This window comes from Maylandia zebra, linkage group LG2 (assembly GCF_041146795.1).
Source record: "Maylandia zebra isolate NMK-2024a linkage group LG2, Mzebra_GT3a, whole genome shotgun sequence".
Classification (NCBI taxonomy): Eukaryota; Metazoa; Chordata; class Actinopteri; order Cichliformes; family Cichlidae; genus Maylandia; species Maylandia zebra.
Genome location: NC_135168.1, coordinates 12,307,157 through 12,321,301, shown reverse-complemented (window position 1 = coordinate 12,321,301; position 14,145 = coordinate 12,307,157). Strand labels below are relative to the sequence as shown.

General features: G+C 42.8%; 1 protein-coding gene across 1 annotated transcript in view; it reads right to left on the bottom strand.

The window, feature by feature from the left end:
- The window catches only part of LOC112433129 (protein NLRC3-like), a 35,288-nt gene that overhangs the window by 16,738 nt on the left and 4,405 nt on the right, over positions 1-14,145 (bottom strand). Inside the window, exons 2-5 of the mRNA XM_076876038.1 lie at positions 8,040-8,324; positions 5,433-7,209; positions 1,096-1,269; positions 694-867 (exon numbers count right to left, since the gene is read on the bottom strand). Coding sequence (XP_076732153.1) covers positions 694-867; positions 1,096-1,269; positions 5,433-7,209; positions 8,040-8,324 — 2,410 coding nt within the window. The remainder of the gene's footprint in view (positions 1-693; positions 868-1,095; positions 1,270-5,432; positions 7,210-8,039; positions 8,325-14,145) is intronic.

Below are 14,145 nucleotides of genomic sequence, written 5' to 3'. Positions count from 1 at the left end.
TTTTTCCTTCCCACTGTCGCCAAAGTGCTTGTTCATAGGGGGTCATGTGATTGTTGGGTTTTTCTCTGTATTTATGAAGTGCCTTGAGGTGACTTTTGTTGTGATTTGGCGCTATATAAATAACATTGAATTGCATTGTTAGTATCTCAGACAAAATCTCGTCTGTGTTCTGGAGCTTATCTTTGTGTTCTGCAACCCTGGTTTCCACATCATTAAGCCGCGCATTGGCTTTATCCAACTCACCCCTTATTTCCACCAGTTGCGCTTTCGTGTCTTTTCGAAATTCTTTCACCTCTTTCCCAACGCCTCTCAGTTCTTTCAGTATCAGCGTCAAACTTGCTGGGTCAACCTCATCTTCTGTCCCAGAATCCTCGCGGCTAGGAGTGGGAGAGTGGCCTCGGCTAGCCCTATAGGGGCTAACGTTAGCCCCTTCTGTTAGCTGCACATTGCCATCTTCCACGTTTTCAAACGTTAACTTCTTAGCTATTTTGTTCTTTCTGGACATCATTTAAACCCCTTTTTCCTCTTTATGTGCACTTAGATAGTGTATTAATTTACTTGGGGCAGTTTTAATAAGTTTCAGTCGAGAGCTCTCGTACTAGGTGTCCATCCCCACGAGCGCCGGAACCGGAAGCCTTGAATAAAATGTTTAATTGGTTCATTTAAAAAAAACAAAATGTCAATTGATCTGACCTCAGAGTATTTAGTTTACAGTTTAAACTTTGTAGTCCAGCAGACAGAATCTTCACTCCTGAATCCTGCACATTTTTGATACTCAGGTCCAGCTCTGTCAGAGTAGAGGACTGAGAGCTGAGCATTGAGGACACAGCTTCACAGTTTTCCGCTAGAAGTTCACAGACGTTGAGTCTGAAAATGAAAACATGAACAAAGACTGATGTTAAAGTGTAATCAGGGTGCAATAACTAATCTTATATTTTAAGAATCCTTGTTGTTTTATGCTGAGCAGATGTGGTACGAAACAACAGTAAATTGATCAAGTTTACCTCTACTGTTTAAATTGCTGGATTTATTTTCTCAGTTAAAAACAAAACAAAACAAACAAACAAAAGAAAAAAGAATACAAATCGGTCAGACCTCAGAATATTCAGTTTGGCGTGTGGACTCTCCACTGCAGCAGACAGAAGCTTTACTGCTGAAGCCTTCAGGCTGTCGGTACTCAAGTCCAGCTCTCTCAGACTACAGGACTGGGAGCTGACCACTGACAACAAATCTCTACAGACTTTCTCTGACAGGTTACAGCTGCTCAGCCTGAAAAAAATAACAAGAACAACAAAACAAGCACGCTGAAGGGCAGTAGCCAGTTATCATGAGCTCCATCTCCTCAACCTTCTGGTTTAGAAATTATAAGAAACTGTAAACCTCATAAAAACCCGTCTTGATCCATGCTCAATCATCCAGGTTAGTAAATCCCAAAAGTTGATTCTGTTCATCTGGACGTAGCGCTTTCAGTGGGAGAAACATTTCGTCACTCATCCAGGTGACTTCGTCAGTCTCAGCTGACTTCTGGTTTCCAACCCTATAAAAAGTACATTTGCATAATGACTGAAACCAGCCCACTGAAGGAACAATAAGGCTGGGAGGTCAGTTCCTTGACCATTAGGTTTGAGTCATTATGCAGATGTACTCTTTATAAGATTGGGGAAAGCTGCAGTCAGCTGAGCCTGAAGAAGTCATCTTGATGAGTGACAAAATGTTTCTCCCGCTGAGAGCGCTACGTCCAGATGAACAGAATCAAACTTTGGGGGCTCATAAAATCATGATTAGAAATCTTCTCAGATGTATTTTTACATTTTAGATCCACAGCAACAAAGTTCACAGCAGGATGTCTCTGTTCAGTAATTATTATGCCCATTACCTGCAAACTGTGAGGTACGCAGGTAATGTCAGGTAAACACTAGCTGTCTGAAACTGTTCCTGTTAAATGTGTGTATAAAGGAAATAAGCTGAAATACAGAGACTGGATGGATCTGTGCTTTGACTTTGACACCAAAAATTTCTTCCTGTTAAAAGGGAGTTTTTCCTTCCCACTGTCGCCAAAGTGTTTGCTCATAGGGGGTCATATGATTGTTGGGTTTTTCTCTGTATCTATTACTGTATGATCTACTGTACAATATAAAGCGCATTGAGGTGACTGTTGTGATTTGGCGCTATATAAATAAAATTGAATTGAATTGAATTACATCCCATTTCAGGTACCTAGAACCTGAACCTTCTCTGGAAACCTGGGACGCTGGCGGGTTTCTCTTGCTTACCTATCTGCTCATCCTCTTTCTTTCTGCTCGCATGATGATTTCCTGGTTGAGTTTGTAAAGACTTTTGCTCAGGACCTTCTTGCTGTGCGGCAACAGTGCTAACCACCGCTGTATGTTTTTCAGTCATTAAATCAAACCATGAAAGATCAGCTTGCTTCTCGTGATGAACCTGTCTGTTTTCGATTCCACACCAGGGTCTGCCCACTGGAAAGTTCAGGGATAAGGGTGGAGGATACTCACACAAACATAAAAACCCAGATTGCAACTCCAACTCTCTGTTCTAGTTAACCAGACCTTTCAGGCTCTTGTTCAATTAGAACCTCATGGAGTCTGAGTTAGCGAGACAGTTAAACATCCCTCTATGCCCCCTTAATCCGCCCATTCCCACTAAGTCATTAAATAACCGAGTGTCCCCTCACATAACTCAGCGCACAGAGCCTGTCACCCCTGGCAATCACAAGAAAACACTTACCTTTTTTGCTTTTCATGCACCTCACAAACCACTCATACTCGGGTTTCCTTGGCTAGAATTACATAACCCCCACTTAGACTGGTCAGGTCAGAGGGTAATCAGTTAGAGTCTGTTCTGTCATTCAAATTGCCTTGTTTCTGCCCGTCCACCGGAACCTGTGGAACCATCAACCAACACTGAGACTGTTTTAGATCTCTCCTCTGTGCCCACCAAATGTCATGATCTTCAGGAAGTATTTAGCAAAAGTAAAGCGCTTTCACTGCCACCTCACAAACCACAGGACAGCACCATAGAACTACTCTCTGGCTCCACCCGGCCTTCTAGCTGGCTGTATAACCTGCTTAGACCTGAGTGTGCGGCTATGGAAAAGTACATTAAGGAATCCCTCGGTGCAGGCATAATCCAACGATTGTCATCTCAAGTTGGAACTTCTTTTTTGTGGGGAAAAAGGATGGCTCTCTCTGGCCATGCATTTACTTCAGGGGCCTCAGTGATATTACCATCAAGAATAAGTACCTATTACCTCATTAGCTCTGCTTTCAGGCCATTTCACAGTGCCACTGGGTTTACAAAACCCCACATCCGCAACGCTTACCACTTTTTCCAGATCAATCAGGGAGACAAGTGGAAGACCGTTTTAAACATGCCATTGGGGGACTACGAGTATTTGGTCATGCCGCCTGGGTTAACTAATGCTCCCGCAATGTTTCAAGATTAGTTAACGATGTCCTCCGGGAATTCCTTGACAGGTTCGTATTGGTGTATCTGGATGATATCCTCATTTTTCCCAAAACCTGCGAGGAACATCAGTCTCATGTCCATGCTATTTTTCCAACGTTTGCTGGAGAATAAACCTTATGTCAAAGCAAAAAAGTGTGAATTCCATTCCTCATCAATAACTTTTTTCAGTTACATTTTGGCACGGGGGCAGGTGAAGACGGATCTGGCAAATGTGAAAGCTTTAACAGAGTGGCCTACCCCTTGTACCCATTGTAGATTCAAGAAGCATCTCCAATGGGTTTTGGGAATAGCAAATTTTTATAGACTGTTCATTTTCAACTATAGTCAGGTAGCTGCACCACTCAAGTCTCAGCATGCATCTGGTCCCCAAAGCTGAAACTGCATTCACCAAACTTAAGTATCTGTTCACCACGGCACCTTTTTGGTTCACCCTGATCACAGTTATCATTGCAAAGGTGGACACATCAGAAATTGGAGCAAGGAGAGGTAAATGATGCCAAGTGAAAGAGAATGCTTTGGGGGGGGTCATGCTGCTGTCATGGTCTGTGTGAGCGGCGGTGGTTTCCCACTAGACTCTGGTTTCTGCCTTTGGGTGAAGCCTGGTCAGCCTGTCCATTGTCCACACCTGACAGTAATCTACTAGGCTGAATATAACATCAGCACTCCCAATAACTCTGCTAACCTCCTAATCCTCGGATCATCTACTCACCCTTGCAGTTCAGTCACGTTTTCCTGGATGCTGGTCTTCTTGATTCACTCACAGCCACATTAATGCCTTTCGTCTCTTAGACTTACTGGACCACTTTGCCTGGATTCAAAGCTAACAAGTACTCACCCAGACCTCACCACCTGCCTTCCCCAAGTTGCTTTCCGACTGCTGACAAGTAAATGGTAAATGGACTGATTCTTATATAGCGTTTTTCTACTCTCCCGGAGTACTCAAAGCGCTCTATACAACATGCCACATCCACCCAATCACACCCATCCTCACAAACACTTTATCTGAACTTAGTGCTTTCTAAGTACATTCACGCACATTCATACTCTGATGGATGCATCGGAGAGCAAGTTGGGGTTAGTATCTTGCCCAAGGATACTTGACATGCAGACTGGAGGAGCCAGGGATCGAACCACCAACCTTCTGATCAGTAGGTCAGATCAGACCAGCTTTACCTCCTGAGCTACAGAAACCCCAAATAAGACATTGAAGATAACCTCGTTCACTTACTGTAACCTCCACCAGTGATCTTTCTGATGCTGCTCTACCTCTGTTACAGTGACTCAGATTACCATCAACCAAGACCCATTTCCGGAAACCTACCATAGAGCCCACTTCATGCTCACAGCTTCAAGTGCTTGACTTCCACCATAGTTCACAGTTCATGTTAAAAAATTCCAAGTGTCAAGTTCCTGTGTGTAAATAAAGCCTTGACGTCTAGTAATGTTCAGTTCCTTCACCTTTGTCTGTATTTTGGGTTCACCATGTTGTTCTGGCCACACCGAGGTAACAGATTTATATTTGAAAAACAGAGAGACATGGGGGATTGCAATAAAGATGAGACACAAACCAGACCTTAAAATAAGAACATCTGAAAACGATGTAGGTGCAGTCTGGTAGCTCAAGTATTTGCTTTAAAAAACAGAGCTAGACTCCTGGTTGTTGGAGACAAGTGAACAACTTGAGGATAATAAACCTGTCAGAGGGGCTGAAGGATCAGAGCTCATGTTCTTATAGGCTGGATCTGGATTGTGCTTTGATTCGAGTTGAAGACAAAAATATTTCAGAAATGCTGACATGTCCTGCTGGAGAGAAATATTTAAAGTATCATGACTATTTTAGTGACTATTTTTTAATTTTTCTAAAATGGTAGTGTTCTTTGAACTGAGCACCTCTGATTTATTTCCCATGATTTTAAGAATGAAGCGATGAGTTCATGTTTACTTACAGAGCTTTGTTGGAGGCTTTGACCACTGGCAGCAGCCTCAGAAGAGCCTCCTCTGAAGCAGAGTATTTCTTCAGGTCAAACTCATCCAGATCTTCTTCTGATGACAGTAAGATGAAGACCAGAGCTGACCACTGAGCAGGAGACAGTTCATCTGTGGAGAGACTTCCTGATCTCAGGGACTGTTGGATCTCCTCCACTAGAGAACGATCATTCAGTTCATTCAGACAGTGGAACAGATTGATGCTTTTCTCTGCAGACAGATCCTCACTGAGCTTCTCCTTGATGTAGTGGACTGTTTCCTGATTGGTCTGTGAACTTCTTCCTGTTTGTGTCAGCAGACCTCGTAGGAGACTCTGATTGGTCTGCAATGAAAGACCCAGGAGGAAGCGGAGGAACAAGTCCAGGTGTCCATTTGGACTCTGTAAGGCCTTGTTCACAGCACTCTGGTGGAGAGATGGTTTAAACCACCAGGAGGTTGTTTGTTGTTGTTCCAGCAGATTGAGTCCAGAGTTGATGAAGGTCAGATGGACATGAAGAGCAGCCAGAAACTCCTGAACACTCAGATGGATGAAGCAGAACACCTTGTCCTGGTACAGTCCTCTCTCCTCTTTAAAGATCTGTGTGAACACTCCTGAGTACACTGAGGCTGCTCTGATATCGATGCCACACTCTGTCAGGTCTGATTCATAGAAGATCAGGTTTCCTTTCTGCAGCTGATCAAAAGCCAGTTTTCCCAGAGACTCAATCATCTTCCTGCTCTCTGGACTCCAGTGTGGATCTGTTGCGCGTCCTCTATTATACTTGACCTTCTTCACTTTGGCCTGAACCACCAGGAAGTGGATGTACATCTCAGTCAGGGTGTTGGGCAGCTGTCCTCCCTCTCTGGTTTCCAGCACATCCTCCAGAACTGTAGCAGTGATCCAGCAGAAGACTGGGATGTGGCACATGATGTGGAGGCTTCGAGCTTTCTTGATGTGGGAGATGATCCTGCTGGCCTGCTCCTCATCTCTGAATCGGTTCCTGAAGTACTCCTCCTTCTGTGGGTCAGTGAACCCCCTGACCTCTGTCACCCTGTGAACATACTCAGGGGGGATCTGGTCTGCTGCTGCAGGTCGTGTGGTTATCCAGACGTGAGCATAGGGAAGAAGCGTCCCCCTGATCAGGCTTGTGAGAAGTACATCAACTGTGGTGGGCATCGTAATATCAGTCACACTCTTAGTGTTGTTGAAGTCCAGAGGACCTCGACACTCATCCAGACCATCAAAGATGAACACAACCTGGAAGTCTTCAAAGCTGCAGATTCCTGCTTCTTTGGTTTCAGTAAAGAAGTGATGAACAAGTCCCACCAAGCTGAACTTTTCCTCTTTCAGCACATTCAGCTCTCTGAAAGTGAATGGAAATATGAACTGGATGTCCTGGTTGGCTTTGTCTTCAGCCCAGTCCAGGCTGTATTTCTGTGTTAAGACTGTTTTCCCAATGCCAGCCACTCCCTTTGTCAGCACTGTTCTGATCAGGTCCTGTCTTTTGGGTGAGTCTTTAAAGATGTCTTCATGTCTGATTGTTGTTTCAGGTCTGTGTGGTTTCCTGGATGCTGTTTCAATCTGTCTGACCTCATGTTCATCATTGACCTCTGCAGTCCCTCCCTCTGTGATGTAGAGCTCTGTGTAGATCTGATTCAGAAGGGTTGGGTTTCCTGCTTTAGCGATGCCCTCAAACACACACTGGAACTTCTTCTTTAAGAGAGACTTGAGTTTAGGCTGACACTTCTGAAGAGCATCTGAATCAAAAAAAGGAAAAAAAGAAGGAAAAATACAAATCTGGTCTGAAGGAGCTATGTGATGTACTTTGGCCTTTATTTAACCTATCAAGTTTTTAATATACTCATTCTACCAGAAATCAAAAAGGGGCTTCAGGAATTCCTAAATGTATTTCCTGAAAAAAGCCACGTTAAATGTTTTGAACCTCCACATCTGCATTGCTTTGCAGCTTTTCATATGTACCTGATGCCAACATGTGCAGGCTAAACAGGTTTCTGCTTTCTGTGCCTCTTCTCCAAACTTTGTAACCAAAAATAACAACATTGAAGTGTCATAACGTTCCCCACTGCTATGTTATTTAAAGACGCATCTGAGAGAGATTCAGTAATTCACATTTAATTCTTCTCGTAATTTACAATGGCAAAAGATAATGTAAACCCTTTCTGGCCACAATTTGCTTTATTATATGTAAATGTGGCATTTTTTTCATTAAACATTTAAGTCAAATGACCGATGCTTAAAGAGTGTCCTCTTGTTAGAGAAACACTCTGACTTTTCTTTTTTAAGGCAATCAGTTTGCATGGTTTTTAAAAGTAAAGAACACTTGTGTTTAATTAAATACAGATCACATTAGATCCAAGTAGTTTCACACGTTTATGACGATCATCAAAATTCCTCCATGTAGTTTAGAAAATACATTTGCAGGCATGTAACAAATCCAAACATTCGTCGTAGAATGACGTTCTTGCCCTCTCCTTTTTCTTACAATGAATTCTGAGGTTTCACTTTCACATCTCAACAAACTGCAAGGTGACCATTTTTATTCATGGTATCTGATGCATGACCTCACCTTGTTGAGCAGATGGATCAGAGTTCAAACGCAGCTGAGAGAAAAGAGAAGGATCTTTGATCTGAAGATGCTTGATTGTTATCTTGCATGCTTTGTCTCCTTTTTTCCTCACTGTGTCGATCAAGCTGCGTGCCTTGTCTGCTCTGAGTGGGTTCCCCTCCAGTATCGATTCTTCCTCCAACTTATTTAAGATACCATCACTTACAAGGGCCTCAAGGAGCAGTTTAAGGATTTCTATTGTTACCCTCCAGACAAAGGCTGACCGTACCCTGGCAAGCTCCTCCTCTACAGGAAGAAGAAAGAGACATAAACATGCTTCTCAGTCGAAATCATGTGAAAAATACAGTGGAACCCCGACTTACGAATACCCCATTTAACAAAAAATTCAAGTTACGAAGGCAATGAACGGCAATATTTCTGCCCATGGTACGGCAAAATGCCGGTGTAACGAAATCCGCTGGCTCTGATTGGCTGAGCCTACAATGCCCACAAGGCCTTCCGAATCATGTGACAACCCCTTGGCTTCCGTACTCGTGCTTCGCTGTTCCACTTGAACGACATATTGTTGTTCTAGTTAGCAATTAGCCTATCGTTTAGCATCACCTCACTCAAAAGGTGCAATGGCTGTTTCGACTTAAGAAAATTTTCGACTTACGAAAGACCCTCGGGAACGGATTAATTTCGTAAGTCGGGGTTCCACTGTATTCTAACTTTGTTCAATTAACACTTCAACATCTCATCAACAAATACTAAATTTTAGGGTGTGTAGGGTTAAAATGATGCCAGCTTAAAATGAAACTGAAGAAAAAATTGAAACTGAAAAATAATGAAAAATATGAAAAACAAAATCTTGTCATTCATATCCTGCATTCCAGATTAAGTTTAAAATAAGAACGAGTGCAAGTACGAACGTGAGAATTATGTATATTGTAATAGGTATATTGTACCTAAATGATAGTATATTGTACAAACATGAAAAGTATATTGTTAGAACTATATCTAATATTGTTAGAACAATAGTATACTATAATAATAAACTTTTCACGTTATAATGTGACATAGCTCTATTTTTCTTTTGCCTGGGTTGCGGCTCTATGCTTCCGTACTACGCTTCTGTATCCAACACTTTTCAATGTGGCCTCACAAAATTATTATGACTACAACAACCATGAAAAGAGTTGGATGGACATTGCTACTCAATCACAGCTGCCTGGTCAATGTTTTTCATTAGTAATTTAGCAAAGTTGATGGTGTGTGTGTCTGTAAGACAGAGAGAGGGAGAGCGAGGGACAGATTTTGTATGATAAGCTTCATGTTATGAAGGCACAGTTTGAGCACTCGAGTCGCATCAGAGCATCAGGCCATATAGTGTGAGACCCTGCATCGTGACCTATGAACTTCTAACCTCTGCGATTTAATTGTACAGTTTGAGCAGGAGCTGAATAACGCGACTGGAAAAAAAAAAATCGCACAGTGTTTGCCCAGCTTAATGCAGACTGTTTAAACTAAACAAGCTGCTGTTTCACATAATAAACCCTGTCAGCTGCAGTATTGTCTTCTGTTTTAACAGTTAAAGCAGTAGAGACGAGCTGTTTGCATGTGCGTGGAACTCTAGCGTCATTAACCATGCTAGCTGTTAGCTTATAGCTCACGCTAGCTAACCAGCGAGCAGTTAAAAGGACAGCTGAAGCTGCACAAAATACCCACAAACTTATCTCACTACAATGTAGCGCCGAAAATATGACTCGCAGCTCAAGCTCGACACAGCGTCTGTAACATAAGACTGACATCCAGCTAACCACAGCTAAAAGATATTTAGAGAAAACTTACAGTTTCCTCAGGTTACATGAACTGAGTTGTTTCACGCTGAAAAGTTGGTTTGTTTTGGCTCTCACTGAAGACATAGCTGCTCTTTTGTGCTGCTTTTACCCAATGGTATCTTTTGCGAGTGTGGACGCGTCATCTGTTTGCTCCTTAAATGCTTTTCTTCTTTTATTGATTTTTATGCTGATTTTTTCCCTTTTTTCCGTATGAGCTTACCTGCGATAGCTTCTGGACACTTATAGATCATTAGGACTAAAGTGTTCTTAACAGAAACAGCAACATTTTTATAGTTACCTTATCCTCAGCGCTCCGTGTGTCTGTGGCCTAGACACAGCTGAAGCCTGATTACAGTGTCTGGGCACCGAACAGCCCCAATAGCCTGGAAAGGTGCTAACCGCTAGGCTAACTAGCAACAAGATGCCTTCCCTATCCACAGATGACTACCACAGCCTCCTGCAGAAGATTGCAGTACTGGAGACAAAAATTCATCGCTTAGAAGTAAACGTGGAGGTAAATGGACTGTGTGGAAATGAAACAACCTTGCCTTTGATTCAAAACAATAGCGATGAGCAAGCTAGTACACAGCTAAGGAGCACAGATAACATGACCAAGAAAGTAGACTCTGTGCATTATTATAAATCCTCAAGTGATAATCCCCCCTTGGACTGTCTTGGTGCAAAACCAAGACATAAATCATGTCTCCTGGAAGGCGGAGGACGTATCACGGGCAGAGCACAGCGAGCTGAAATCTCTGAAACCGACTGGCCTTCACTTCCTACGAGACAGAGAAGCTCTTCTACCCCTGTATACGAGAGGAAACAGGACTGGACAACAGTGAATAGGAAGGTTAACAACAAACCTCCAAAACAACTGAATGTGAAACTGCACAACAGATTTGCTCCACTATCAAAGGACCCTGGATCTATATCGGACAACCATCCATCTAAAAGCAGCGAAGTAAGGTCTGAAAATCTGTTGAAAAGTAAAAGACCACAGGGAAAGCTAACGGCTAGGCCTGAAACTCTGATTGTGGGTGACTCTGCCGTAAAGGATGTACAAAGGATGTGCGGTAAGAACACTAAAGTCCTCTGCTTTCCTAAGGATATGGTCAACAACCTGAAGGAGAGAATTCTTCAAATTGCAGATGAATATCCAACTGTGACAAACATTGTTCTGCATACAGGGTCAAACGATGTGTCCAAACAACAGTCGGAGGTTCTGAAACGGGACTTTACTGGATTACTAAATACTGTAAACTCTCTGAATGCAGCTGTATTCATCAGTGGACCTGTACCGCCGGTCAGAGGAGGAGACGAGAGATTCAGCAGGTTGTTTACACTGAATAAATGACTTATATCAGCATGTGCTGACCACTCAGTGCACTTTATCGACAACTTTAATATTTTTTGGGAACGCAGGCATCTGTTTAAAGCAAATGGATTTAATTTTAACAAGTCAGGGGTGAAACTGTTCACCTCCAACTTGTTTTATTCCATACGTCATCCATATGTGCTTGGTGCCAAGGCTGAGATAAACGAGGAGTTATCTCATAAAGAGGAACAAACAGTACTCCAAGAACAGACAAAGCCCAGCAGAAACCTTGAGGAGGAGCTCCATCTGCCCCCACCCGGGAAGAGCCTCAGAAAGGAGAGACATCTAAGGCAAGAAGAGGGGTCCCTATTTGCCTCCAACTCTCTCAACAACACCAACGACCAGGACAAGGGACCACGACCTTCCCCAGTCCCCCAAACCCCTGACAGGCCATCACCCTCCTCCCCCTCCCTTTCTCCCTCCTCCCCACACCTGAAATTCACTGAGGAGATGATGGAGCGGGTCAATGCTGGGCTCAGATCTACCCCCCGTCCCAATCCCTTTTTGTCCCCCATAAACCCCCCACCAGAGCGGCCAAAGGTTCGCCATCGAGCCCCGCCCTCATCAGAGCAATCGAAGTCACATTGCCCAGCCTCGCCCCCCTTAGTTCCTCCTTACCACCTTCATGCTTTGTCTCCACAGTCTGATGTGTTTAGGGTCCGGGCTGCGAGGATTATGGCAGTGGTGACTTTTCCCAGGAGAAGCTGGGACCCTGTTTACTAGAAGGTTTTAAAATCTCTGTACTTTTAGGTGACAGGAGACATGTGGCCTGGTCAAAACACAGAGAGCTGCACTCTAAAAGATCTTTAAACATAGTAAACATACCTTGTGTGCCACAGACTGCTCCCAAACACGAGGGGACAAGTAATACCTCTAAAACACTTAAGTTGGCTTTATTAAACGTTAGATCTTTAGCTGGGAAAACATTTTTAATTAATGATTTAATCACTGAGCACAGCCTTGATTTTATGTTTCTAACTGAAACTTGGTTGGACCAAAGTAACAGTGGAGCTGTTCTCATCGAGACGACCCCTCCTAACTACAGTTTTATCAGTGAGGTCAGGGCGAGCAGGAGAGGAGGAGGGGTTGCTGTCTTATTTAATGAATCATTTCAATGTAAGCAGCTATCTCCTGGAAGTTTTCAGTCTTTTGAATATGTGGCTTTACAGCTGAAGGCCCCATCCAAAGTTATGTTTCTTAATGTTTACAGGCCTCCCAAATACTGCACAGACTTTTTTAATGACCTCAGTGAACTGCTGTCTGTGATCTGTGTTGATTTTGACTGTGTAATTATTGCTGGGGATTTTAACATCCATGTGGACAACCCTCAGGACAAAGGGACTAAAGACCTGAGTAACACTCTGGGCAACTTTGGGCTGACTCAGCATGTAACAGAGGCCACACATAATAGAGGACACACTCTTGACCTACTGATCTCCAAAGGCCTGAGCATTTCAAAGGTTACTGTGTCTGATGTGGGCCTGTCTGATCATTACTGTGTTTTCTTTGAAAGTAAAATCTCAGCCCACACAAATATATCAACAACAGTGATCACAAAACGGTGTATAACTGAACACAGTAGTGCAATTTTTTACCAGGTCTTCCCATTAACACCTGACCTGTCCAGAGGGTCAGTCAATGAGCTCGTCAATAGCTTCAATGCTAACATGTTAAATGTAATGGACACTATTGCTCCCATTAAGGTGAAGGTTATCTCTGGAAGGAAAAAGTCTCCATGGAGAAACTCCACACTGGTGAAAAATGAAAAAAGAGAGTGTAGGAAAGCTGAGCAGGTTCACTATGACATCTATAAAGAGAAACGTCACAATTTTAATTTACAACTGAGGAGTGCAAGGAGGTCCTACTTCTCTGACATCATCACTAAAAACAGCCATAATGCTCGGGTCTTATTTTCTACAGTTGACAGGCTAACAAACCCTCCTGTGTCAGTGGCAGCTGAACTTCATTCGACCATGGCCTGCAATGACTTTGCCAAATTCTTCACAGAAAAAATCCAAAAAATTAGACAAGCAATTGGTACATCAACAGCAGATCCAGGATATGTACTGTGTCCACCAAAAAACTGTTTAAACACCATGAAACAGTTTCAACCTATTAACAGCAAAGACCTGGAGGACATCTTAGGTCAACTGAACTCCTCCTCCTGCTGTTTAGATGTCCTGCCAACAAGTTTTTTCAAAAAGGTCTCAAAGACTTTAGAGTCAGACCTGTTACAGATCGTCAACTTTTCTTTATTATCAGGTGTGTTTCCAGAATCACTAAAAACTGCTGTAATCAAACCTATACTGAAAAAGGACAATCTTGACAAGACACAAATGAACAACTACAGGCCGATCTCAAATCTCTCATTTTTAAGTAAGATCATTGAAAAAGCAGTTTCTCAACAGCTCAGTTACTTCTTAAAACAGAATAACTACTACGATGCCTTCCAGTCAGGTTTTAGACAGAACCACAGCACTGAAACCGCTCTGACCAAAGTGTTTAATGACATATGTCTGAATACAGACAGTGGAAAAATGTCAGTTTTAGTTTTACTGGATCTCAGTGCAGCATTTGATACAGTTGACCACAACATATTACTCAAACGACTGGAGAACTGGGCAGGTCTTTCAGGAACTGTACTAAACTGGTTCAAAACATACTTAGAAAACAGGAAATACTTTGTATCAATAGGTAACTTCACATCTGCGCAGACAAGTATCACATGTGGAGTTCCCCAAGGTTCCATCTTGGGACCCTTTCTGTTTAACATTTACATGCTCCCACTGGCACAGATTATAAAGAACAACAAAATAAACTGTCGTAGCTATGCAGATGACACACAAATATATATCACAATGTCACCAGGAGACCAAGGCCCCGTACAATTTTCTCCAGCTAAACAAAAACA